The 27,941-nt window shown below is 41.4% G+C and overlaps 1 protein-coding gene across 1 annotated transcript in view; it reads right to left on the minus strand.

Moving 5' to 3' along the window:
- The window catches only part of LOC111869297 (alpha-2A adrenergic receptor), a 482,426-nt gene extending 456,580 nt beyond the window's left edge, over positions 1 to 25,846 (minus strand). Inside the window, exon 1 of the mRNA XM_033753377.1 lies at positions 24,719 to 25,846. Within this exon, the coding sequence (XP_033609268.1) occupies positions 24,719 to 25,381 (663 nt within the window). The 5' untranslated portion in view covers positions 25,382 to 25,846. The remainder of the gene's footprint in view (positions 1 to 24,718) is intronic.
- Between the last annotated feature and the right edge of the window lie 2,095 nt (positions 25,847 to 27,941).

Genomic DNA, 27,941 nt, shown 5'->3' on the forward strand with positions numbered 1-27,941 from the left:
AGTGCGGCTGGAAGGGAATTAGGTAATGAAAAAAAAAATCTACATCATCGGGACTCCAACCCGGGACCTTCCGACTTGTAGCATAAATAAAGGACGCAGATGAATTAGCATGTTCATACACACTAAAATAAACCAGTCGTAACTGCTAGGTTTTCACGCTGTTTCAAGAAATTCTACATCAGCAAACTAAACGGAAATTATTCCCTAAAATTAATTTTATGTTTCTAAGATTATAGCGTTCAAAGGACTTAGCAAAATTCAGAGCGCGGGAAATATTCTGGAAAGTACTGCATTTGAGAACAAATTTGTTCTTTTTGTCCAATTGGTCTTCATTAATTTAAATTAATATTTAAAGCACCAATCTCGGAATTCAAACAGAAAGTATGGACAGCTAATTGCATCAGCTCCATATCTGGTCTCCCACGTGAATACTGACCCTCCCCGCATCCCTGTAACGCAGCTGCCATCACGTCCTGGTGCAAGTCTAGTACCATTCGCAAAAGCAGCAGAGTATACTGGGATATAACAGCGTGTAGTCCGTCGATAGTCACTCTGTGTGTCGGAGGAGCACGTCGCCTACATCTTCAGGGTCGAAAAAAGCAGGGCACCAAATGTGCCTACCACTTGCTTAATGTTGGTTTCTTACTCGGCTTGTCCAAGTCAAGGAGTATGAGATGGGAAAGGCATGTAGCACGAATGGTGAGAAGTGGAATACATATAGGATATCTGTGGGAAAGCCAGAAGGAAAGAACCACTGGGAAGACCAAGACGTAGGTGGGTGAACAATATTAAAATGGATCTTAGAGACATAGGATGGGATGGTATGCAGTTGATTGATCTGGCTCAGGGTAGAGATCAGTGGAGGGCTCTTGTGAACATGGTAACGAACCTACGGATTCCATAAAATGCTGGGAACTTCATGAGTAGCTGCGCAATTGGCAGCTTCTCAAGAAGGCTCAGCTCCATGAATGAGTGAATGAGTTCTTACTAATCTTATTCTTCGATTCTGAAAATAGAAGCGACGTGTCCCTCCGTAACGTCCGTTGACTTTCAATGGACTACACGACTTTATATAACAAAAGATATAACTCTTCATTTATTTTATTGCTAGTGGGATGGTACTAAGTCCCTTGTACTGCGGGCACTTCTGACCTATTGTACCAGCCCCAGATGATAGGTGAGGGTGATTGTGGAGCAATTTATACACAGGAAAGGCAGGAATTACAGGTAAATTTACATTATAAATACTGTATTTTAGCATCCCGCTGCATTGATGCATTATCCTTATTATTAAAGTACACGTCAATAATGCAACAATATAAAAGTCATCAAGAATATATCAGTCACTAAAAATGCATTTCAATACTTTATGATTCTTAAAACTATTAAAATGTCAATAGGACACTAAAAGTGTATTTTATACATTAAAAGTGATCATCTCAATTTGTGAAATGTCACTCACTTAAAATGTATTTTAATACTTTATGATGTTTAAACCAATAAAACGTCAATAGGACACTAAAAGTATATTTTATATATTAAAAGCGATTATCTCAATTTGTGAAATGTCACTTACTAAGAATGTATTTTAATACTTTATGGTGTTTAAATCATTAAAATTTAAATAGTACACTAAAAGTATATATTATACATTAAAAGTGATTATCTCAATTTGTAAAATGTCACTCACTAAGAATGTATTTTAATACTTTATGATGTTAAAATCATTAAAATGTCAACAGGACACTAAAAGTATATTTTATAAATTAAAAGTGATTATCTAAATCTGTAAAACGTCACTCACTAAAAATGCATTTTAATATTTTATGATTTTAAAATATTTAAAATGTATACAGACGTATACAGAAAGACCGCACTAGTGACACATACACAAGAGAAATACGACACACAAATCTATGATATCCGCAAAAGAGTGCAACAACAGCATTCTAGTCATGAGACAGAACTAAACATTGATGTGCATGGGAGCAGTCCAGTGGTCTCCCCAAAAGAAAAAAAAAGGAAAAAAAACCTGAAGATGGCCCATGTGAGGCCGAAATATGTCGTAAACTAGAAAAAAATAACGTAAAACTAGAGGCATTTTAGAAATTTTGATAATCACTTTTAATGTATAAAATATACTTTTAGAGTCCTATTGACACTTAATTGTTTTAAAAATCATAAAGTATTAAAATACATATTTAGTGAGTGACATATTCTTGATGTCTTTTATATTGTTGCATTATTGACGTGTACTTTGATAATTAGGATAATTACATTATAAATAGCATACAGTTTATCTTACATGGCTATGCTGGGGACATACACACAAGTCTAATGGACCATCCCTCTCTAAATCTCCTTCCCCTTCCAGTTTACTTCCCTATGTCCCCTCTACAGTCTCCCAACCATCCTGTTAAGTTTAGTGATAATCTCTATTAGCGATGGGTGTTTTGGGCTATTTGACACATGTCCGAGATGACTGAAGGTGAATAAACATGTAGCGAGGAGGGAGTAAACCTCCAGAGCCGTTACCACTGTCTCCCCTTCCCATTCACAGTTTACTGTAATCCTAATATTCGACGATGTACTTGAAAAGAGTCGTTAAATAACTAAGAAACTATATGAGGAAACATCTCTATGAAAATTGGAATGGCAAAAGGAACACACATGGAAAATTTGTGTAATCCAGACCGGTGCATTCACTCCCACTCCTGTTTTGAAACAAAAATAACAGAGAGAGACACTTGCTTTTGTTCCATTTCCAAAACATAAATCATGCAATTCGAAACATGCGTACGCTTCCGCTCCGAAGTGATCGATTGGTCCCGGGTAGGCAGTCGCGGCAGTCACAGCTGCCTCGGCCCTCGCATGAACCCGTCATCATTGTTCAATGTTGACAGTTAAACACACAGCTACCTAAAATCTAATCATAGCGAGCAAACGGCCGCGAAGTTGTGAATAATGATCCATTGCTTGCAGGCGAGAATTAACAGAGCTATGAAGACGTCTTGCCAGACGACATTATACAGTTTATTGGACAGTTAACCGAGACAATCCATCGCGTTTTGGTGGCAGCTCTGTTGGTGCGAGCGACTCCACACTGGCTGACTGGTAGAATGGATAACTCTCTCACTCAGTCATTCTCTGGCTGTCTAACTGATAAATTAATGGTTCACTGGTTGGCTGGTTGATCAAATGACTCGCTCATTCAGTGGCTGACTTGATGACTAATTCATTGATTCTCTGACTGACTGACCAAATGACTCGCTTATTCGCTGGCTGACTGGTTGGCTACATGAGTAGTTCATTCACTGGTTGACTTGGTGACTAAAATAATTCACTCATTCACAAAATAACTGATTGACTAAACGACTCAAATTTTTGCTGGATGACTGGACAACTAAACGACTCATTCTTTCGTTGCATAGCTGACTGTTTGACTACAGGAGTTACTCAATCATTCCCTGGCTGACTGGGTGACTAAATGACTCACTCATTCTTTGGCTGTCTGATTCGCTGAGCTACTTACTCATTCTCTCATTCACAGGTTTACCGGTTGACAAAATGACTCATTCTTTGTCTGACTGGTTAGCTAAATGACTCACTTACTCACAGGTTAACTGCCTGACTAAATGACCTACTCACCCACAGGTTAAAGAATTAAATATCTCGCGCATTTTCTGAATTACTGAATGACTCTATGAGTCATTAATTATCCGAGTTAATAAACAACCTGCTCAAACATTCGCTAACTCACTAGATTGGCCGAATGAATCACTCTCTCAAAGATTCACTGACTGACTGACTGACTGATTCACCAAATCCCTGTCTGGCTGGCTGAGAGACTGCCCACTTCACTTATTCAGTCACTCGCTGTCAGGCCGACACATGAACACATTCTGAACTGAAACGACCAGTATTTACACAGGCAATCCGCCTTATATTCACATAAAAGCATCCCTCGTTAGCATTAAACCTGTCTTCATTCTGAAAAGTTCAGTTAGCATTACATTTACTGCAAGAGTGGCGGAAGGGCTCACAAGAAGAACATTAGTATTTATCAACAGTAATTGTACGCCCGGAGAAGTTCATGGAGGTAGGCCTAGGCCCACTGGTGCTGTAGTGCCAAGGAAAAAAAAATGTACGGCAGATGTGCCGTTGTTCAATTTGTAATGGAGGGCGCGTGTTCCAATTTATAGCCAGCAAACAGACTTCCGACTCCACGCACAAGGGGAGGGGGTTAATGAACAGAAAGGATTAAAGTAAAAGCTAGTTACATTTCGGCATGTTCGGAAAAAGAAAAGCATATCACTGAAAATAATAAAGTCGATTTGCTTTCAAAAATTTTGTGGCTGTTCTTACAGAAGAATGTAACCAATTCGAGCACCTCTCTAATCCAAGATGGAAAAGTTACGGCTTTAGCTAGCGTCTTCGGTTCACTTGCCTGCAGAAACTGACGAAAACAGCAATCAGAATAGTCGAAATCTCGGCAAGGATACGAACAGGACAACTCTTGAATAAGAATCAACACTGTTACCGCTCGGGAAAACCCCCGATTTGTAGAGATATTTTAAGAAACTGAGGAAAACTGCGATAAACCAAAATCAGGTTAGTTGGTGTCATGGCCGAGATTCAAACCGTGCACTCATGAAACACAAGTCAGAAGCACAACGGCTTGAATTAGTATTTAGCCTAATTTCCTTATTCTAAAATAATACAAGTATACTTATACGATCACTTATCTGTCTGTGTGCCTGTATATGTATCCACCGCAACAACACTTGAATGCCAGAACCGATCTTTACGAAACTTAGTATGTGCATCAAGCCACCTGAGAGTTCGAGCGAGCAACAGCGGTTCATGGCTTAGACCGCGCGGCCACTGTAACCAACTAAGGGAAGGCAAACACTATACAAAATTTGTGAAGGCGAATTTGTCACTGGGTTTATCAACTATTCGCCATGCCTTTAAGACGTATGAAAGAACGCAGATGTAGCTCAGACATTCCTCGTCTCGGAATTGGATGGAGGTGAGCTCCTGCAGCTTTTCGCCCTTAACAAGACCCCAGTACCTATTGGGTAGGAGGCTGCGTGGGCCCCACAGCCGGTCAGGACCTTTTGGAGAAGAGAAAAATCTTCTGCCTCTTTTGGGAATCGAACATAGATTCCTCCGCCTTCCAGCACATAACCAAGTATCTATTCCGACTGAGCTATTCTGGCTTCTTTCAGTTTATTTTCTCTTAATATCACAGATCAAGCTTCAAAATTTTCAAAACATATATAAGCCGGGATAGCTCAGTCGGTATAGTGACTGGCTATTGGCTGGACGACCGTGGGGTCGGAGTTCGAGTCCTGGTAGGGTCAAGAATTTCCACTTCTCCAATCGTCCAGACCGGCTCTGAGGTCCACCCAACCTCCTATACAATGGATACCGGGGGCTCTTTCCCGGGGGTAAAGCTGGTGGGGGGTGAAGCTGATCACTTACCTCCAACTAGTGCAAAGGTCAAGAAAATATGGATCTATACATCTACTCAGTCACGTCTTCATGGCATAGTGTTTAATTACTTAAACACAGGGTCAACTTTACCTTTTTATATAAATAATAAAATAAAAAATGTGTCCCTTTGCTTACCTGAGTAGGCTATGAAAGCGTATGGGGGAGTGGATATGTATAACCACGTATTCTTGGTCTCCACACTAGTTCGGATGAGTGGCCAGTTTCGCGCGCCGGCCGCTTTACCCCCAGGTAAATAGCCTCCCCCCTCCAGTACGCAATGGTTTGGAAATTGGGTGGGTCCCGTAACTGGTCTGGACGATGTGGAAAAAAGAAAAATCTTACACCTACCGGGACTCGAACACCGAACTTTCGGTCATCAAGCCCGTAGCGAGTCGCTATACCGACTGCGCAATCTGGAATCCTACGTGCATATATAATATCACTCAAATATTTTAAATATTTTAACGGTTTTCTGTGGGGCTGCAGAAAATTAACACTGAGGAATTGCTGTTGTGGTAGACTCAGGGACGAATATGTGATCCACAGTTTGAGGAACTGAGGTTTAACCTAAAGCCAATAACTTGCTCATTGAAATTCCACATACGAGAAGATCAGAGCATGAACGCCGTTAAGTTTATCAGTTTCAGGTGAAATGAACCCAAAGCCTCTCAATTTTGAAACTAACGCTGCTCTCTGTAATGCTTTTCGATTCCAGTCCGTGCGTGTCATTTTATTCCGCCGGATCGATTGCAGAGCCTGGCAGTTCTCTTGACAGTTTCAAATCCCTTTAGGCAGAAACTGGGCTAATACAGCAAAGCAGCAAACGCCTACGCTCTGCGCAACTGCTGAGTAATATATTCTCATAAAAACATGAATGAAACACATATTTCGATCTTCCATGTTCTAACACTCTGTAGTCGTATCATCTTATCAGGGTTGTACAAAAGCTTCGAAAGGAAATCGCGACTCCAACTTCAGGTAAATCAACCTATTACAAATTTCGTATTGTGATATTCTTAATTATTACATCTGGTCTAGAAAATCTAGATTAACGGCCGTTGTGCTGACCATGCGACACCCTCTATCCGCTAAAATTGGCACTAACTTCGCCGACAAGCGGCGGTCGCTCGGTCGGTCGGTAGAGTACGCTTGTGGACTGAGACTAAGGAGCATTTTTTTTGTGGTCTGTGTACAAATATTTTGGGTGAGTATTTAATCTCAATCTTCAGCGTACAAGTGTAGGACTTAATACTGATAACCAAGAAACCCCTAAATTCTGTACTGAGGATGTCTGAGAGCAAAGTTACGAAAATACGTGGACCTCAAATAAAGCAAAACGGAAGACAAAATAGCATACAGTTTAACGAAGAGTTCATAATTTGTACTCTGAATTTAGTGTTGGTAGAGAGATCATATTAATATGGATGCGGAGCCCCGTCTTCTCGGATATACCGCCGCGTAGTTCGTTGAAAGTCGAACAATATTCCGGAGGAACACGCTGCTTCAGTCTTCAGGGCTGAAGAATACGCCAAGCAAGGAACCAGTATGAAGGAGGCATAACCACCTCTGTGACAATCCCAAAACCTACATACTCGTAGTAATGTGATGTATAGATCCATTGCTAAGCAACGATTCGCTAAACACATTCCCGCAGAAGGGTAAGCGAACAGAAATAGGCGTCCATTGCTATAAAACGGATCAGTAAAGAAACTTCTCAACAATAGAGAGGTTGTTTTCTACGTGGTCAGTGCCGAGTAGTTATAAAAAGACAAAAAAGTCGTTTGAGTGAGTTGTTTTCAAGAACTGAGTCGACTTCTGGAGATGGCAACCGAAGGTGTTTGAGAATAAATAACAAGAAAGGTATTAGGCCGTGAAAATAAAACTCCATGTGTGATTTGAAATGACAGTAAGACTCTTATAAATCCGTTGCCAGGATACGACTAGTGAAGACTGAGAACACTACTGTGTGTGTAACGGTGAACTGTGGAGTGTGTAGATCAGCGATAGCGCTAAAATACCTGTAGTCCCGAGCTGTGTGTATATGATGTCAATACATCCAATCATGCAACCCAGAACCCGTCTATAGGCACTAATACACGTAACAGTAAGAACTGACGGGGAGAAGCTAGTAGGATACATGAGAAATAACAAATGCATACATTTTTTTGGAAACCCCCCCTGAATAGAGAGCACATGCTGATTTAAATTTGGATGGAAAGATAATATCAAGACGGAACTCAGACAGGATGTGGGAATATGAAATGGACTAAAATAGCTCACGGCAGGTTCATTTTGAGAGGCTTTTATGTGGCGGCCACGATGAGCTTACGGGTTTCACACTGGACGATACCAGTACACCAAGAATTTCCAACTACACCACAGTACAACTCCGTGTTTTGTAAAATTGTTCAGTGTCCGCAACCCGTGCCAAGCGACAACACAGCAGGGTGCTGTTTATTTGAATACACACTCAGATCAATACTGAACGAATGACATATTATGAAATGAATATTTTATAACAAAATTACAAGCCGGAAACAATAGGTCACATAAGGAAATACGTCGTCAGCCAGCCGGGAGTTATAGCAATAAAGATTTTTCAAAACTGTCAGTGCCTTAATGCAATAAGCAAATCGAACTCACTAGTTCCTCTACTAAACCCGGAGTGGTCAAAGTGATGTTCAAGTTTCGCTATTCATAAGAAATCTGGTTCGAATCTCGACCGAGTGACCACCCGAAAAGATCAAGGTAATGTTAAAGGTTCGGTAATCAGGAGAAATCTGGTTCGAATCTCGACTGAGCTACCACCCGAAGAGGTCAAGGTAATTTTAAAGTTTCGGTATTCAGGAGAAATCTGGTTCGAATCTCGACTGAGCTACCACCCGAAGAGGTCAAGGAAATGTTACAGTTTCGCTATTCAGAAGAATTCTGGTTCGAATCTCGACCGAGTTACCACCCGAAAACATCAAGGTAATGTTAAAGGTTCGGTAATCAGGAGAAATCTGGTTCGAATCTCGACTGAGCTACCACCCGAAGAGGTCAAGGTAATTTTAAAGTTTCGGTATTCAGGAGGAATTTGATTCGAATCTCGACTGAGGTACAACCCGAAGAGGTCAAGGTAATGTTAAAGGTTCGGTAATCAGGAGAAAATTGATTCGAATCTCGACTGAGGTACAACCCGAAGAGCTCAAGGTAATGTTAAAGATTCGATAATCAGGAGAAATCTGTTTCGAATCTCGACTGAGTTACCACCCGAAGAGGTCAAGATAATGTTAAAGATTCGGTATTCAGGAGAGATACTCCTGAATCCAGTGCAGGAGCTTAGTCTGATATTCCTGTGACTCGCCTGATGATAGTGTAGGAAAGGTCGAAACATTTAGCTCAACACCTGTGCATAACAAACAAATGTTGACACTTCAGTGTCTATTTTTGTCTTCAGTCTGTAGATTTCACTGTCGTGTAGACAACACCATTTTACGGTGTTAAGGAACTTAGGATATGGAAACATGGTGAACCTTATCCTCAAGACTCCCATGCAGACTGGAACTGAACATAATGAGCATGTCTTCAGGGTTATAACGCTGTGTAGTTGAGAATAATACCGTAAGATTCGAATATTCATATTTCCGTTATCTTCAGTGCCGAAGGGTAAGCCAAGCAAGAAACCAGCACGTGGTAAGTAGATCTCTGTTCTTTGAATCCGTCTTCCTTTGTTTTTTATTCTTTGTTTTGTAATGGATGATAAAGATATAGGTGATATGATCCACCGAACGTCAGCCCTTCTCCAAACTACATGGCGTTACAACTGAAATTTTCAGTCACTATCGCGAGAAAACCTTTGCGGCCACGGTAGCCGAACAGTCTAAGGCATGCACTGTCTTCGCTCGCTCTGCAGCCGGGATCGTGGGTTCGGATCTGTTTCCTGTGAGGTACGAACTGAATTCTTATATATTATTCTTATACACTGCCGGTCACGGTAGCCGAGCGGTCTAAGGCATGCACTGTCGTCGCTCGCTCGGAAGCCGGGATCGTGGGTTCGGATCTGTTTACTCTGAGGTACAAATTGAATTCTTATATATTATTCTTATACACTGCCGGTCACGGTAGCCGAGCGGTCTAAGGCATGTACTGTCTTCACTCGCTCGGAAGCCGGGATCGTGAGTTCGGATCTGTTTCCTATGAGGTACGAACTGAATCCTTACGTATATATTATTCTCATACACTGCCGGTCACGGTAGCCGAGCGGTCTAAGGCATGTACTGTCATCGCTCGCTCGGAAGCCGGGATCGTGGGTTCCAGTCCCACACAAAGCATGGATGTTTGGTATGTGTATGTGTTTATTCTGTGTTTTTGTTGTCCTGTGTTTAGGTAGAGAACTTGCAACGAGCCGATCACCCGTCCAAGGTGTCCTACCGTCTGTAAAATGATCAAGAAACTGAAAAATGAGCCTTATGCTCCAAAGTGGAAGCAAGAGGAAGGAAAAAAGTTGCGAGAACTTTTAAATACAATAAGAATAAAACATATTTGACAATTACGCCTATTGCGTCAATTCAAGTGCTCCCAAAAAACAACGAGTTACAGGCTACAGAGTGTTACAGTTTATTTGTTTATTTCAAACAGAGGAATGTAAACAGAGCTGATTTAACGGGTGAGGTATATCGGCAGATTCTGACAAACAGAGTTGTAAATCTTTGGAATGTAAAAATAGGTTACAGCTTATAGCAATTGCGTTCAGTACACATCGACAAACAGTGCTCCATTACTTTGTCCTGTATGAATGATATTTACAGCCTGTTCAATTATCTTTTGATTTTCGTCGTAACTTCCACTTGTTTGAATATACAGTTGCAGCATACAGTCAATTTTGCTTATGGCTCGGCATAATTTGGAATACACCGTGAAATGACCAATTTACGTGTATTTCACCCATAATAATGAGCCAACTTCTGCACCGCACTAAAGACTGCGTGTGATGTACAGGGTTCTCTTCTTAACTACACGCCGGATCTCTCATATCCAGCCCAGACTAGGGCCGAAACACAGGTGCTCAATATATTACTTTACCGAAACACCTAAATAAGCAATTGATGCATTAATTGTTAGTGTTGCTACAGAATTTAAGGTAGTTTTTCTTTCTCTATGGCCGATTTGTTAGTTTCTTAAAACTATACACAGTCAGTAGAGCTCCTTGGATGGGAGATCAGCCTGTCACAAGTCCGCTAGCTAAACCCAGAAGAACACAAACATAGAATAAAGGCAGACATCCATGCCTCGACTGGCATTCGAACCCACGATCCCAGAGAACCTTTAACATTCACCACGACTATTTAATTACCAGAGACCAGGCTAATTCGGGGGGAGATAACAAGAAAATATGCAATAAAAAGTGTGATAAAGCACGCAAATTGATGGAATTAGGATGGAGAGGGAAGTAGAAATTTATGCTACAAACCTAGTCAATAAAACCAAGTGTATGAGCACTAGGCCATAGAAAAAAAAAAGGGAAATTTGTGAAGACATGCAGTGCCTACCCCCAGAGCCAGCTGTGGAGTAAAACCTGAACACTCGAGACTAACCCATTATAGCAAAACACGAAGAATCTGTCACGTAATACAGATCTTCTATGTGAGTTGGTAACCTAATTGCTGATAAGGGGGGAACCAGATGGGAGAAATGTCCGAACTAGGTTCGCTGATCTGATTGGTTAAGGAAGCCATATGTGCCAATTCCTTGTATGAATGAATGAATGAACGCACTGGGGACAGGCAAAACCGACCCTTACACTGCGACTGTCTATCGTGCGCCCCTCCTAGTTAGAGCTCCCTAACAATTCCACCCCCCGAACGGGATATAGTAATTTACTTAACGGGTCACATAAATAGTTGAACGGTTTCATGAAATAGTGTCCCAGGTGATGAAATCTTAAATTAGGTAAGGCGTCGTAGTCACAAAGGACATATGAGGTCTTCCATCTTTGTCCAGGCGTGGCTGCTGGTTAATCTCAATTTGGAAAGGAATCTGTTCAGCTGCCCCGGGAATATACAAATGAATCTTGAGATGATTGTGAGTAAGAGAGAGGAAATTGTGAGACATAAAAAAAATACGGTTAGGAATCCTGCGGGGCTCGAAACCAAGGATGACTGTGCTGGCGAAACCAGTAGAATTTAACCAACCGTCCTATTGCGAGTGATGAAAAGAAAAAACCAGGAAGCAGACGTTAAGATAATATCACAGGGACTGTTCAGAATCAAGAAACAACTTCGACAGTGCAGCCGGTCTGGAGGCAGGGACTAGAACCCTTATCCCCCCCCCCAATCTGCAGTAATACGTTGTGTTAAATTCTACCGATTATAAACAATTTAACATGCATTTTACATACGTCTCTGTATCACTCTACTGGTCACAGTGGCCGCGCGGTCTAATGCATGAACAATCTTCGCTCGCTTGGACGCTGGTATCGTGGGTTGGAATCCCACTCAGGGCATGGATGTTTGGTGTGTGTATGCGTTTATTCTGTGCTTAGGTAGCGGTCTTGCGACGGGCTTATCACATTTCCAAGGAGCCCTACCATCTGTGAAAAGTGATTGGGGAACTGAATAAGAGGCCTGGGCACTGAATGGAATGGAAGAGCCATTAAAAAAGTGTATTATTCAACTAAACGTTTGACTTCATAAACGCATGTAACTGAATGTCCTACCAGTGATGAGCTTTCCTGCTTTGTATTCGTGATGTCCCCGGTTCAAACCTAGGCCTGAAAACCGGCTATTCTGACCGAGTTGTTCCGTTGTTTTATTTAACCCCGTTGAGAAGTTGCTTGGTAGCGGCTTCCAACTGCCGAGTTCCTCTTCCTCTGAGTTTCCAAACTGTTCCCGGCCTCAGCTACCAACTTCTAACAAAAATAGCTCACAACGACCGAGCCGCAGCGAACTCGCTAACTCCCTCACTTGTCCTGCTTATAACATCTCGGCACGGATAGCATAGAAAACACCATGTCTCTGTTGCTGTTTACAAACTACCTCAAAGTTTAAGTCACGAAGTACTTAAGATTTGTGTAATTTTCCACGATTTGTAAAATTATAAAATTCCAATTACGAGCAATTCAATCTAAGACACTTGAACTTACTTGACGTCCAATTCAGGAGATAAGTGAAAGAAAAAGATTTTCGGTATCTTATATCGCGAATCTGTGTAAAATATCTAAGAATATTAGTGTTTTGAGAAATTCCGAAAGAGTCAACAATATATAATTTTCAATTTCTTCAGGTAAAGATAAGATCTGACAATATATGCTTAGGTTAGCTTACGACAAGAAACTGATGATTTGGATTATTATTATTATTATTACTCATGGAGCTGAGCCCTTCTGGTGGAGCCGCCAATTCTGCAGCTACTCAAGAATTTCTCAGCATTTTATGGACCCGGAAGATTTATTACTGTGTTCACAAGAACCCTCCACTGCACATTATCCTGAGCCAGATCAATCCAATCAACATCATCCTATCCCATCTCTCTATCCAATCTAATATTGTCCACCCATCTACGCCTTGGTCTTCCCAATGGAAAGATCCTTCTGGCTTTCTCACAAATACCCTATATGCATTCCTCGTCTCCCCCTTCGTGCTAAATGCCCTGCCCACCTCATCCTCCTTGACTTGATCGTTCTAATTATACTTGGAGAAGAGTACAAGTTATGAAGCTCCTCATTATGCAGTTTCCTCCAACCTCCTGTCACCTCATCTCTCTTCGGTCCAAATATTCTCCTCAACACAACCTCTTCTCAAACACCCTCAGTCTATATTCCTCCCTTAATGTCAGAGACCAAGTTTCACGCCCGTACAGAACCAAAGGCAAAATTATAGTTTTGTGTATTCTAATTTTTATGTTTTTGGATAGCAGACGAGGAGACAAAAGGTTCTGGACTGAATGGTAGCAAGCATTACCCGAGTTCAATCTCCTCTTAATTTCCTCCTGAATCAGGTTTCGATCTGTTATCGTTGTTCCCAAATATCTGAACTGTGCCACATTTTCAAAACATCTCTTTCCTATCTTTATGTCATGACTTTGCCCTGCATTTTGGTGACGAGAGAGCAACATATACTTAGTTTTTTCTGTGTTTACTTCTAGACCAACCTCTTTACTTGCGTCAATTAAAGTTTGTGTGTGTTTTTTATGGTATCTACATTATCGCCCGGTATTTCACATCATCGGCGTAGACCAACAGCTGATGTGTTCCATTTAAGTTCAGTCCCACCTGGTTTCCCTGGACCTTCCTAATGGCATATTCTAAAGCAAAGTTGAAAAGGATTGGCGATAAAGCATCTCCTTATTTTAGACCACCCTGGATAGGAAACTTATCAGACAAATGTTTACCTACACGGACCTTACTATACGTTTTTTGTAAACACATTTTAATCAACCTAACTAGTTCGATGGGTATCCCAAATTATATCAGAATATTGTACAATTTTTTTTTAATTACTAGTGGGGTGGGACTGAGTCCCTCGTACTGCGGCCGCTTCTGGCCTACTGTACCAGCCCCAGATGATAGGTGAGGGTGATTGTGGAGCAATTGGTGGAATGAAGATTAGCAGGGGAAACCGAAGTACTCAGAGAAAACCTGCCTCAGGGCCACTTTGTCCACGACAAATCCAACTTGACCAGACCCGGGATCGAACCCGGGCTGCCGCTGTGAGAAGCTAGCGACTAACCGCTTGAGGTATGGCGCGGCCTATATTGTACAATACTTCCCTACTAACTAAATCATAGACTTTCTTGAAGTCTATGAATATTTGATGTATTGTCTCATCGTACTCCCATTTTTTCTCCAATATCTGAAGAATGCAAAAGATCTGATCTGTAGTTGATCTACTACGTGGAAACCCACACTGATGATCCCCAATAATTTCATCTATATATGGACTTAACCTTCGGAAATAAAATCGGATAAAATTTTGTATGAAGTTGATAGCAGTGATATCCCCCGATAATTACTACAGTCAGTTTTATCACCCTTCTTGTGAACTGGTACATTAATAGGCTCCATCCACTGATCAGGCAATTTTTCCTTCTGCCAAATATAAGTAATTGGATTGTGGATCTTAGAATGTAATATTTCACCTCCTGCTTGAATAAGTTCTGCCGGAATTTGATCACTACCTGGCGATTTATGCCGTTTCAATTTTGCAATAGCACTTTCAACCTCAAAAGGGCTAAGATCAGGTACTAACGGCTCAGGTGTGTGCATTTCTGTCTGCCTAACATCACTGACCCTATGTACATTCAATAACTGAGAGAAGTAGTTCCTCCACCTATTCAAAATGTTGTGTGAATATGCAAGCAGATCACCATTCTCATTCTTCACTAAGTTACTGCTAGGCTGGTAACCCCTCTTAAAGTCATTTATTCCTCTATACAGATCTCTAATGGTCTTGTTCTTACTGTTCGTTGCAAGCTCACTGATGATTTGGAGAGATATCAGAATACAGTGTCTGTGATTAAGACAGCCAGGTCGGGCTGGATTAGATTACTTTACGTTACGAAAAGTTAACTAACTAACCCAAATAATATGAACTTCTGCTTCTCTCTGCGCACTTACCTGCGCATACAACTCGAAAATCGCTTGCTGACCAGGACACTAATGAGACAAACTGTATAGTGTTGCGCTGGGCAAGGTTAAATTAAGCTAGATTCTACACGTATATATATATATATATATATCCTACAGCTGTGTGGTTAGGTCAGTCGGTATAACCACTAGGCCACGCCCTACCCGCAGTGCTAATGACCCTGCAGAAATTAATTTGCATATGTAGTAAATGAATACGAAAACATGTGCAGTGTGGTAAAGGTAAAAGTATAGTTGTCCCTGTGTTCAACGAATTAAGCACTACACCATGAAGGCGTACGGGGGAGTGGATGTATAGACCCATATTTTCTTGACCTCGGCTCTAGCTGGACGTGAGTGGTCAGCTTCACGTCCCTGCCTATTTACCCCCGGGGAAAGAATCCTCAGTCCCCATTAGATAGGAGGTTGGGTGGGCCCCTGAGCCCATCTGGACGATTTGGAGAAGGTAAGATTCTTGACCCTACGGGGACTCTAACTCCGACCCCTCAGTCGTCCAGCCCGCAGGCAGTCACTATAGCGACTACGCTACTCCAGCAGTATGCAGATTTATAACTGTTTAATATACAGAGCCATAACTCGTAAAATCTTCCTTTTGCCTGAGAAAAGATAAAAATGTAAAGCTATAGCTGTAGCATGCCGGTCACGGTAGCCGAGCGGTCTGAGGCATGTACTGTCATCGCTCGCTCAGAAGCCGGGATCGTGGGTTCGGATCTCTTTCCTGTGAGGTACGAACTGAATTCTTATTTATTATTCTTATACACTGCCGGTCACGGTAGCCGAGCGGTCTAAGGCATGTACTGTCTTCGCTGGCTTTGAAGCCGGGACCGTGGGTTCGGATCTGTTTCCTGTGAGGTACGAACTGAATTCTTATATATTATTCTTACACACTGCCGGTCACTGGGTTCGGATCTGTTTCCTGTGAGGTACGAACTGAATTCTTATATATTATTCTTATACACTGCCGGTCACAGTAGCCGAGCGTTCTAAGGCATGTACTGTCTTCGCTTGCTCTGAAGCCGGGATCGTGGGTTCGGATCTGTTTCCTGTGAGGTACGAACTGAATTCTTATATATTATTCTTATACAGTGCCGGTCACGGTAGCCGAGCGGTCTAAGGCATGTACTGTCTTCGCTCGCTTGAGAATTGGGATCGTGGGTTCGAATCCCACTCAGGGCATTGATGTTTAGTTTGTGTGTGTGAGTATTTCTGTGTTTGTGTACAGGCAGAGGCCTTGCGACGAGCTGATCACCCGCCCAAGGAGTCCTACCGAATGTGTGAAATCTAGAAAAACCGAAGTGAACGGAGAAGTTCATGGAGGTAGGCCTAGGCCTAGGCCCACTGGGGCTGTAGTGCCAAGGAAAAAGATACCTGTAGCTTGCCGTGGAGGTCCACAGGGTTGTGATACGCCCAGGCTCCCATATTTTCTAAACAATCGGTTAACAGATGGTGGTAAAATTGTCAGCCTTACACACCAGCTGCCCTATAACCCCCAGGAAGATTCCTGGTACTCATTTCTGTTAGAAGCTGAGTCGTTCCTAGGGCCATAGTGCGACTGGAAGGATTAGGACAACTGAAAAATCCAGTTACGTCAACGAGAATCGAACCCGCGACCTTCCGGCTTCTAGTATAGTGTCTCAATCAGTTAGGCTACAGGGTGCCCCTAGAAGTTGGAAACATCGCCGCTTGACGAAAGTTTCTCTGTGTTTGGAAGGTGAAACTTGCGGACCGATGAACATGTACCCCTACAATACTTGTATATTCATGTTTGGCAGTTGGCAGAAGTGGCATGCAAAGGGTTTCCGAGAGTCTGGGAATTTCCAATATGAGTCCCTATTCATACAAACAGACGCAGGCGGCGGCGCTTCGGAATAAGATCGAGTATTCGTGGGTAAAACCGATAATCGACAGGCTTAGAACCGACGTAGCTTAGTTCAGTACTACTTAATACGCCTTCCAGCAGAAATATTCATGAACCGTGCGCCAAATTAGTTCAGATTAACTACTCTGATAGACGGTCATAGTGGCCGTGCGGCCTAAAGGGGCCCATACACGTACGAGTCTGGCTCGCGAGTCCGACTCAGCTCGTGTTACAATAAGCCAGACTCGTCCGCGTGTGGGTCGCCATGCTCATGCGTGTGTGGTGAAATTAATCCGAGCCCGGCTCCCGAGTCAAGCTCGCCGTGCCAGACTCGTACGTGTATGGGCCCCTAAGGTGTGAAATGCCTTCACTCGCTGGAACACTGGGATCGCGGGTTCTAATCACATTCGAGGCATGGATGCCTGTCTGCGTTTATTCTGTGTTTGTGTTAGGTAGCGGTCTTGCGACGGGCTGATCCCCCGTGCAAGGAGTCCTACCAACTGTCTTAAATTTAGAAACTGAACTGAAAAGAAGTGTTTCACAGATGCCCTAGGCTCCAAGTGGAAGCAACAGGATCAGTTCTTGGTAGGGGAAAGACATTCTGTTCTAAAGCGTCCAGACACGCTTTGGGGTACATCCAGCGTTCTATTCAATGTGTACCGTGAGCTCTTTCTTCAGGGTCTAAGATGACTGGGTGTCAATAATCCCCATTTAATTTCAGTGTTACTCGTATGTATGAATGGAGCTATACCTCCACTCAACCATATACTTTATTTACATCATACTTAATTAAGCACAGGGGAAACGTTACCGTTACTCACATTCAGTAGCAATAATTATGGGGTTCTTTTTATATTGTCATTGAATAGCTTTTCATTGTGGCAGTACAAGCTTTATAAGAGGTTTTACTAACAAGTTTCTGTATACGTTACTAGCCGGGGGGAAAACTGATTCGACTTTTGAAATCCATACATTTTACGCCATTACTACATACCAGATTTTCTCAAAATTTGTCCTTGATGTTCCTGTGGGTATTATAAGCAATCTACCGAGCGTATCTCGATCCTTGTTCTCAGCAGTCCTACTTAAAATTCTGTCTGTACTTCTTAATACTGTGGCGTTCCGCCTAAAAGCCGGAATATCTTCAGTCAGAGAGAGCGTCCATTCCTAGACAACGGTTTATTAAAAACATGTGGCCGGGACAACAAGCTAGAATAGACCATTGCTGAGCAACGCTCGGTAAACGCTGCTTAAAAGCCGTCGTCTAGCAATGGACGCCCGCTGTAACTCAGATATTCTGACTTTTAGGTGGCAAACAACAATATTATAACAGCATTAAAATTTAAGTTCCATATTTTCCTTTATTCATTTATTTATTTTTGGGGGGGGGGGATCCAGACATTTGTTTGACTGCTTCAGGCAGAATCGATCACAGATAATCCTCTACGATCTGTTACAATGATCTCTGATAAATTTATAAAATTATGTTGGATATGGTCAATTTTCTTCCGTATATTTAAAATAATACGACGTTTCGGAACCTGTATCTTCCTCTGTCAACAGGCATTAAAAAGGGGAAATCGCACTCAGTTGAGCGCATTAGATATAACCAGTGATAGAGACCATCTCTGCCTCACCTGAGGACGGAGGCGGATCTGGATTCCGAAGCGTTGTGTTTTCTAGTTTCTGGTTTTCCGGACGATGGACGGGGTCCGGGAACCCATTGATTCTGAGTATTATACACCATCGCCACAGCATGTATATCATGACACCTGAGCACTTCTTAACGGCGTACTTCATAAATCCATCTCATCAGTGTCTGTGCCTTTATGTGCATCCTCTTGTTGCTGCGCAACGGCTCGGTAAAAACATTACCGCGGCAACGAATACAAGCGCAACAAAAGGATTGTCGGACGCGGCGTCGTTTTTTATGCGGTGCTTATCGTATCAAGAAAAGCGAGCTATTAGTTCTTCTCAGAACTTCTATTTTGATTGCCATGCTCCTGCCCAGAGTCGAATCTCTTTCATCCAGATTTAGGAGCTGAGCCCTTCTTGAGAAGCCGCCAGTTGTGCAGCTACTCGAAAACTTCCCAGTATTTTATGGAACCCGAAAGTTCATTACCGTCTTCACAAGTGCCCTCCACTGGTCCGTATCCTGAGCCAGATTAATCCAATCCATACCATCCCGTCCTATTCCTCTTAAGATCAATTCACCCAAAGAACTGGTCCAGGTCCGAGGTTTTTTTTGTGACATTTCGTAACAGTTGTTAGCCTCACAACCAACCCCCAAGCCGGAAGACCATCACTTGGATGTCCACGACTGCCTATTCAACATAGTCGTAGCTGCCCTACGTATCTGGAGGCCGCCTGCTCCATCCGCAATCTGAGGACATGCCATGTCATGGCGACAAGGGACCCACATAAATTAAGCATGAAGGTGTATAAGGAAGTGGATATACATATCCACATTTTCTTTGCCTCGGCACTAGCTGGAGGTGAGTAGTTAGCTTCACGCCACGGCCGCTTTATCCTGGGGAAATAGCACCCGGTACCAATTGGATAGGAGGTTGGGTGAACACCAGAGCCGGTCTGGACGACATGGAGAAAAGAAAATTCTTGCTCCACTGGGACTCGAACTCCGATTCCTCCGTCCTCCAGCCCGTAGCCAGTCGCTATACCGACTAAGCTATAAGGGACCCATATAACATGGACTTTATGACACTGAAATGTATAAAAACAGACCTTCGAAAATTAAGTAACATTTAGGATCTGAGATTCTCACAGCAGTAGTTATCAACAGTTCTGTCTTCTATGGTGTATCTTTTAACCACTTGTTTCCACGCTAGTTTCTTGCTTGGCTTATTCTTCTATCCTGAAGACGGAGACATGTTCCTCCGAAACGTTGGCTGACTTTCAGAGGAATTCACAGCATTATATCCCAGCAAACAGAATTTGTATGTAACGTTTATTGAATTATTTCGTAGAATGACCTAGAAAAACATCTTGGCCTCTAGAATCTAATTGCAGAACGGGATGGTGTCACGGTTACGCTATAAACTTACGGATGTACTCGTTTCACATCTCGACAGGGACACCAACCATCATCATTGAAAACTATCTTACTTTTCCTCAGTCCCTCCAGACAAATGCCTGGATAGTAAGTCAATTAGGAGGCTATCGCTTCCTTCCAGAGCCTTTTCAATTCATAATTCGTCCATCATTCTACCATTTGATGCTATATAGTCTCGATAGTGACGTCATCGTAAAGTGACCTACAACTCCACGGATCTGATTACATTTATGTGACACCCGTGGTTCTCACAGCAGTAACTATGTAGAGCACTGTCTTCTGGAATATGACATCGTGTAGTCTGGTATAAGTTTACTGAAATTTGGGTTAAACGTCAGCAAGTATCTACCATAGCGGCCTCCGTAATCTAGAGGTAACGTTCCCACCTCATGACTCGTGGTACGCGGGTTCAAATACCCGGCGGAGGTCGTCGAATTTTTAAGGGCGGAAAAATTCATGGAACAAGTACTCCGGGAGGGACTTTAAGCTGTGTGTCCCGTGTCGTAACTTTACGGCACGTAAAAGAACCTCATATCCCCAAAGGGGATCACTGAGCCAAATTCCAGGACGTTTCCCGCCCAACAATAGCCTCTAAGGCCTCTGATAGATGGGGGAAGCATTATAGATACCGCTAAGCAAGTGGCCGAACTCGCTTGCTCGGCGGGACTGATGGTACGCACCATTTATCGGTAGGGTATAGAGACTGGTAGAATATCATAGAGGGAAGCACAATAGATCAAATTGGTCGCGGTGCATGGGGAAACCCACCCTCTCTAAATAACTAACTAAGTATCTACCATTTTATATGGCTTCGCGTCCTAAAATAATCCTAATCAAGAATACATTTCTTTTGTTGTTAGATCTCAAGAGGTAACTGATGAACAAATGGATCTTGGCAAATGATATATTACTGAGTTTTTTAGACGTTGTGCATTGTATGTTATTCTAATGGACATAATTTTGCGGAAACTGGAATCTTCCGCATTTAATGACCCCGTCATCGAGGTCAGATCTTTCTGACGGAAAAAACAGAGTAGGGATATCCCACACTTTCATCCTAGAACGGAAACAGACCCCACATTCCGAAAAGTTGTGTTATTTGGAACACAAGATGATGGGAAAAGTCCAGAAATGTATTAATCTCTAGCCTAATGCAACAACATCAGAGCCCTTTAGACTATGACAGTTTGTTTTGAAATGTTTAATAAACACAGCCAAAAAAACTATATGAAATATTAATTTTATGGCGAAGCTACAGGTCTGGCAAACAGTGAAAGTCTTTGAGGTTGTGTTTGATTAAGTTTACGTAGCTGGAATTTCTTCATTATACAGTTTATATTATAAAAGAGAAATACAGGATGACCCAAAAAGTTATTTAACCGGTTATTAAAATTTACGTTAAAATTATGTCTTTATTATTGACTGATTTTTTTAAAATAACTTTACAATCTACTCGATATACATAAATAGAGTAATTAGTAAAAGGGATGGGTGTGTGTAATAATGAAGCCGGTATCATCCTCCGATGATTCTCTGGTGCTTATCTAATGAGATCCTCTGGCCACATTCTATTTAGTCTTCTTTCTATTGCTGGTTGGTTGAAGAGGTTTCTTATGAGTTGGTTGTTGTTTTGAGTGGTCCGGTATTCGTGTTTCTCCGCGTATGCTCTGATGACTTCTGTTACATAAGGTATGCTTAGATCATTGTGTAAGGTAGCGTTTGATACGTACCATGGAGCATTAATTAGTTTTCTTAGCGTTTTGGATTTGAACGTTTGGAGAATTTTTGTGTTGGAAGGTTTGCTGCATCCCCATAACTCTATCCCGTAGGTCCAGACTGGTTTGATTATTGTTTTGTACAGGATTATTTTGTTTTCAAGAGATAGCTGTGATTTTTTGTCGATTAGCCAATTCATATTTCTGGCTTTGAGTTCTAGTTGTCTTCTCTTAACTTTTATATGCGTTCTCCGCGTTAGTTTCTCGTCAAGGTGGAGTCCTAAATACTTAGCTTCTTGTTTGATGGGTATGANTGGGTATGAGGATGTTGCTGATACTAACTTGCGGGCAGACAGCTGTTCTTTTTGTAAATATCATTTGGGAGGATTCTGCAGGATTTACTTTGATTTTCCATTGTTCCATCCAGTGACTGACTGAATTTACAAATAGTTTTACGCAATCATATTCTCCGTGTTTACCGCATAATTCATAACACTGTGATAACCTTCTACAAATTGAATGACACGTTTAAATGTGAAAATTTCCGTTGACACAAATGAATATTTTTAAATTGGCTGACTTTTGGGACACTCTGCATATCGCTAAGTTCACCAGGTTAATTTTGTACTTATTGCAGGCCTGGTCATGCAGATCGAAGCTACTGACAGAGAATAGTCATAATTTCCTCACATAGTTTATTGCAATAACGACTCAACCGGCTTAGAAAATGCTGAGCCAGCGTTAATTCTGTGGCAGGCAGCATTCATGAACACAGGCAGCTGCACGCGTGTTGCCGTGTCAGTGTACCATTCTGTGGCTTCCTAGGTACCCTCCCCCGTTACGCAACAGTACAAACATCATGACACGAAGGGAGAGGTGGCTCTGCGGTAACACCGTTGCTTGCGCTTCCCGTCAGGGGAATTCGATATAAACACACACGTGGCAAGTTCTTAATTACAAAACTCAAGCAATTCTTCACACTTTGGCATGTAAAACCGTTTTTAGGCAACGATCACAAAATAAGCAACTTTACAACAGCCGTTGATAAGTAACGGATACGCAAACAAGCAAGTTTCCGAAATAAATACTGCAATAATGCAAAGCGGTGTTTTCTACGTGGTCAGTAGCGAGACGTTATAAGCAGGACCAGTTAACTTCTCAGGAATGATTCTGTTCCATGGAATCAGTTATAATATATTACGGCGCTGATAAATGAGATTGATATAATGTACCCAATTTTTTAGCAAACTTAAATTCAGAATTTCAACTTTCATGGGAATTAATACGGAGTCGGGATACAGTAGTCAGTATAGCGACTGGTTATAAGTTGAAAAACGGAGGGGTCAGAGTTCAGGTCCTGGAAAGATCAAGAATTTCCTCTTCTCCACGTCGTCCAGACCGGCTCTGGAGCCCACGCAGCCTCCTATCAGATGGGTACAGGGGGCTCTTCCCCCGCGGGTAAAGCGACTGGGGCGCAAAGCTGACCATTCACCTCCAACTAGAGCCAAGGTCAAGAATATGGCTCTATAAATTAATTTCTCCATACGCTTTCATGGCGTATTATTTAGTTAAGTACAGGAACAAATTTTACGGGAATTAATAGCTACACAAACTGCAGGACAACGATTTCAAGCTTCTTTTATCGATATGAACCTGTCGCTTCTCATGTATGACAATTCGTGCCCTACATTTATGAGCACCAATTCAACAAATGACGTCCTTCAAGCGCTATTACTGTCAGACGGCTTCTATCTTCAGAACAATACTGTCACAGAAAGAATTGCGGACGACAGCGCGTCATTAAACAAGAAGTAACAATCTTTGCGTCAGTCCTTTCACAACACAGAACATATGGTTAGTTGAAATTCGTCACATACAAAATTGAGATCTAAATATAGGGTTAAACCCTAGGAGATCATTAATTCAGTATTTTATTTTACACAATCAGGATTCTACCTCCTTTGAAAACACTTATGAATCGTACTGAGGTATAGGCTACAACGTTACTGTCAGTTCCTCCAAAGCTCTAAGCTTCACCATTAACGTCAACTTGAAAAGCCGAGGACAACATGTGATGGTAATATTGAGACATTTTAGTGGGGCAGATCATGAGGATAAGAAGTGGATTACATGTTCTCAGGGTTCGTATGCAGTGGCGAATTTTGAAATTAGTTAGTAAATTAATTATGAGGCTTCCAAATATTTTGTTTTTCCAACCTCCTGTCATTCATCACTCATGGATTGTAAAGATCACTCTTCATGCGAATATATCACCGTTTATTGTGTCCAAAACAACAAAATATATATAGTTTATATGACAAAAAAATTAATAAAATTTGTAAAAAGTAACGAAGGTATTGTAAAGGATGTATGTGTGGTTGCTACACTGTATAAAGCGGCCTCCGTAGTCTAGAGGTAACGTTCCCACCTCATGACTCGTAGTACGCGGGTTCAAATACCCGGCGGAGGTCGTCGAATTTTTAAGGGCGGAAAAATTCAGGGAACAAGTCCTCCGGGAGGGACTTTAAGCCGTGGGTCCCGTGTCGTAGCTTTACGGTACGTAAAAAACCTCATATCTCCAAATGAGGTCACTGAGCCAAAATTACGGACGTTTCCCGCCCAACAGCAGTCTCTAACACCTCTGGTAGATGGGGGAAGCATTATAGATACCTCTCAGCCAGTAGAGCCGGTCTCGCTGGCTGGGCGGGACTGATGGTAAGCACCAGTACCGGTAGGATATAGAGACTGGTAGAAATCATAGAGGAAGCACAATGGACCAATACAGATCTGAGTGCATGGGGAAACCCACCCTCTCCAATAACTAACTAACTACACTGTATAATCTATAATGACACACAAATTGAAGTAACATCTGTGTAGGCAGACGCATTTCTCGGATACGCGGTTCTCTAGGGTTTACAAGACATGCCATTCAAACATGTGCAGAGTACCTGGCATTTGGGAAATTCCTCGACAGGACGGTCCACCTTCCAGCCAAGAAGCGGCGGTATACAGATGAGACCGCTGAGTATCCAGACAAGTGTGATCATCACAGCTGCTCTGACAGGTGTTCTCTTCTTCAGGTAGTCCACCGCCTGGGTAATGGACCAATATCGGTCCAGAGAAATGAGGCACAGATTCATGATGGATGCTGTACACAGCAGGACGTCCATCGCACTATGAACATCGCACCACCAGTTCCCAAAAATCCAGTACCCCATTATTTCGTTAGCTAAAGAGAACGGCATGATAACCAATCCAAGGAAGAAGTCTGCAACCGCCAACGAAGCTATAAACCAATTCTGTATATTCTTCAGAGCTTTCTCTGTTGCTATGGCAATTATGACCAGCATATTGCCGACTACCACTACAATCATGAGCAAGGTCACTACTATTGAAGCGATGATGATGTGAGGCATAGAGTAGCCACTGGGGTACAGAAAATCCGGCCTGACGATGATGACGGTGTGGTTGAGGTATGACCCATTGGTGTTGTTGCCAGCGGAGAAGTTTCCTTCCCCGTCATTGTCGTAGAACAGGAGGTAGTTGATGTTGAAGCGGTCCAGCAACGTGTCATTACCTTTCTCATCCCCCTCAAACGGATATATCTCCATTCTTTATATTTCTAGTCTCTCTTTCTGCTCCTTTTACTCGTTACTGTTGATTAATCAGTATCATAAACGAAACTCCTTTGACTTTCTATGAGTCCATCATAACTAGACTGATATAAGACTTTTCTTTGCACCAGTTCTGAGTATCTCTGCAGAAAAGAGCAATTTTTTTTTGTCTTGTGATTCCAAGCGCTTAGGAACCAATAGAGGCACAGAATAGATTGGAAGATTAACGTTAGAATGAAGAGCGTTTTGCTTTCTGGATGACTTTTAAGTCAATCGACACGGATAACCATAAATTAGTGCATGAGGCGACTGTTACAATAGGTATAATACACAGGTTGGTCCCTAAAATAATTATGCGTTATGATTCGTTGATTTAAATTACATTCTATTGCACAAATTACTGTCAAGGTCATGTAGTGTTAAATGAAAACTAAATGTATTATTGGTTTGTTTCTTTTTGTCTCTTTTCTTCGAAAATTCAAGCTTCGTCATTTTATGAATATATAATGATTTTGGATAAGTAACTTTTACAGTATGTCTGTCTTCTTTCACATTACTCAGCTTCGCACTTTCTATCACAAACACAGAATAATTATTTACTTTCCAGAGGCAATGGAAAACATAGGGTAACACTTACTGGGGATCCAAGCTTATCACTTGTTTCTCAAACCGAAGAATTTCTGGAGGGTAGAGGCAGTGGCGTAAATGAGAAGAAAAGTGGCTTAAGTCTTAATAAAATGTATTTCTGCCTTTAATCTCCGTGTATTTAAGGGATAAAAATTTGTAAATATCTTGTAATTACGTGTGATACTGCAAATTTAGTTCCGCACTAACTTTCATTTAACTGGCTGGTATTTCTAGTGTCGTGTCCAAAACAATAGCATAGTTGACTGACGATAACAGCAAACTGAATTATATTATTGAAACATGTAGAACAATTCTCCAAAAACTACAATTTTAATTTAAACATCAAAATCCATTTTATTAAGAAAAAATAATATATGTAATTACTCTTCAAACCTTGTGATAAGGGTGACGACAATTACATGAAGCTGCAAAATTTTATACACATCGAAGAATCGATTAATTTTGACTATAAAATCAAGCCTTCTGCGAGAAACAAATTATTTTATATTGGAAGGGCCACAAATATTCTAAGACTGTGAGGGAAGAAAGAAGTTATAAATTTGTAACTGTCAAGGAACACTTAGGGTGGTCGCCTCTCGAGGTAAGGACACTTAGGAACGAGTTTCAGAATTCGGAATTAATGTTATGTTCATTCAATAATAGATTTCCTATATTTCAAGAAATAGAAAAAAAAATAAATGGACAAAGACGGAGATGAGTAGATTTGTATTGAAAGTTCCGTACAAGAAAATTAGAACACCGTGAACCACGAAGGTATTACAAAAATCCGAACTAGATTTAGTAACGATTATTTCAGCCAAGAAAATAAGAGAAAACTGGGGTGTAGTTGGTTCGGCAGTCAGAAGAAGTTATTTCGAGACAACTGAGTCTTGCTTCCAAAATTACACTTCAGTAAAAGGTACGGGGCTTATGATTAACTGCATTCACAGATTTGAAAAGTAAAAAATAATTGTTACATACGGACAGATCGCAATTATCTACTGAATATTCATTGTAAACAATATCAGATTTAAATTCAGCTTCGTAAAAAATAAAATTATAAGTAAATCTGAAAGCTGGTTTGTTACTAGACCTCCGCTAATAATAGGAACGTTACACTGAAGTAATTTTGAGGTGGCTGGCATCAATTACGTACTAAAACTTTCTAAGAGAAAAATTCGATTCTAAAAGAATTATTGATGCAATCAATTTACAGGAAGTCTTATATTTGTTGGTATTACTTTTGACGAACTTGTTTGTTACACAATCCAAAGTATACAATACCCATTCACTTATTACACGAATCTGTTACTAAAATAAATTATCCTTAATTTCGAGTTTGCCCTTCCTTCTTAGTATGGACAAAGTTAAATTAAGAACAGATGTACAGTAACTGGATAACTTGCTATCTGAGACGGTCTATTTACTTTACTATATCTTGCAATAAGACGACTAAAATATGAAAATTAAGAACATAGTTTCCGAAGTATTTCAGTGAGTGGCGATTACTATAATTGCGTATTGGTTAATTATGATAGCTGAGGAAGTAAATAAGGAAAGAAACTGGTATGCGATAATATAATTCCGGCTTGAGTAAAAACAGAATATGGTAGCTAAATCCAGCTGGCGGGGAAAGGGTGCAATAGGGGAGGGTGTGGGGGCCGCTTTAATCAAAGAATTCCTGCTGCGCCGAGCGCTTCATTGCGCTACGAGCGATCTCAGGATTCCAGGACAACTAATATCTTATACCCGTTTTGCCCGATGGAACTCGATGTCCTTATCAGAGACCACGAGAATTTTTAAACTGAATCACAAAAAATAACTAAAACCAAAATGAAATCAAATATTTCATTTGTATATAATTACATTGAGATTGAAATGGGTTCGTAATATTAAATAACCTTAGTTATTATGATTCAAGATATTAAGT

This window comes from Cryptotermes secundus, unplaced genomic scaffold, assembly GCF_002891405.2.
Source record: "Cryptotermes secundus unplaced genomic scaffold, Csec_1.0 scaffold124, whole genome shotgun sequence".
Lineage (NCBI taxonomy): Eukaryota > Metazoa > Arthropoda > Insecta > Blattodea > Kalotermitidae > Cryptotermes > Cryptotermes secundus.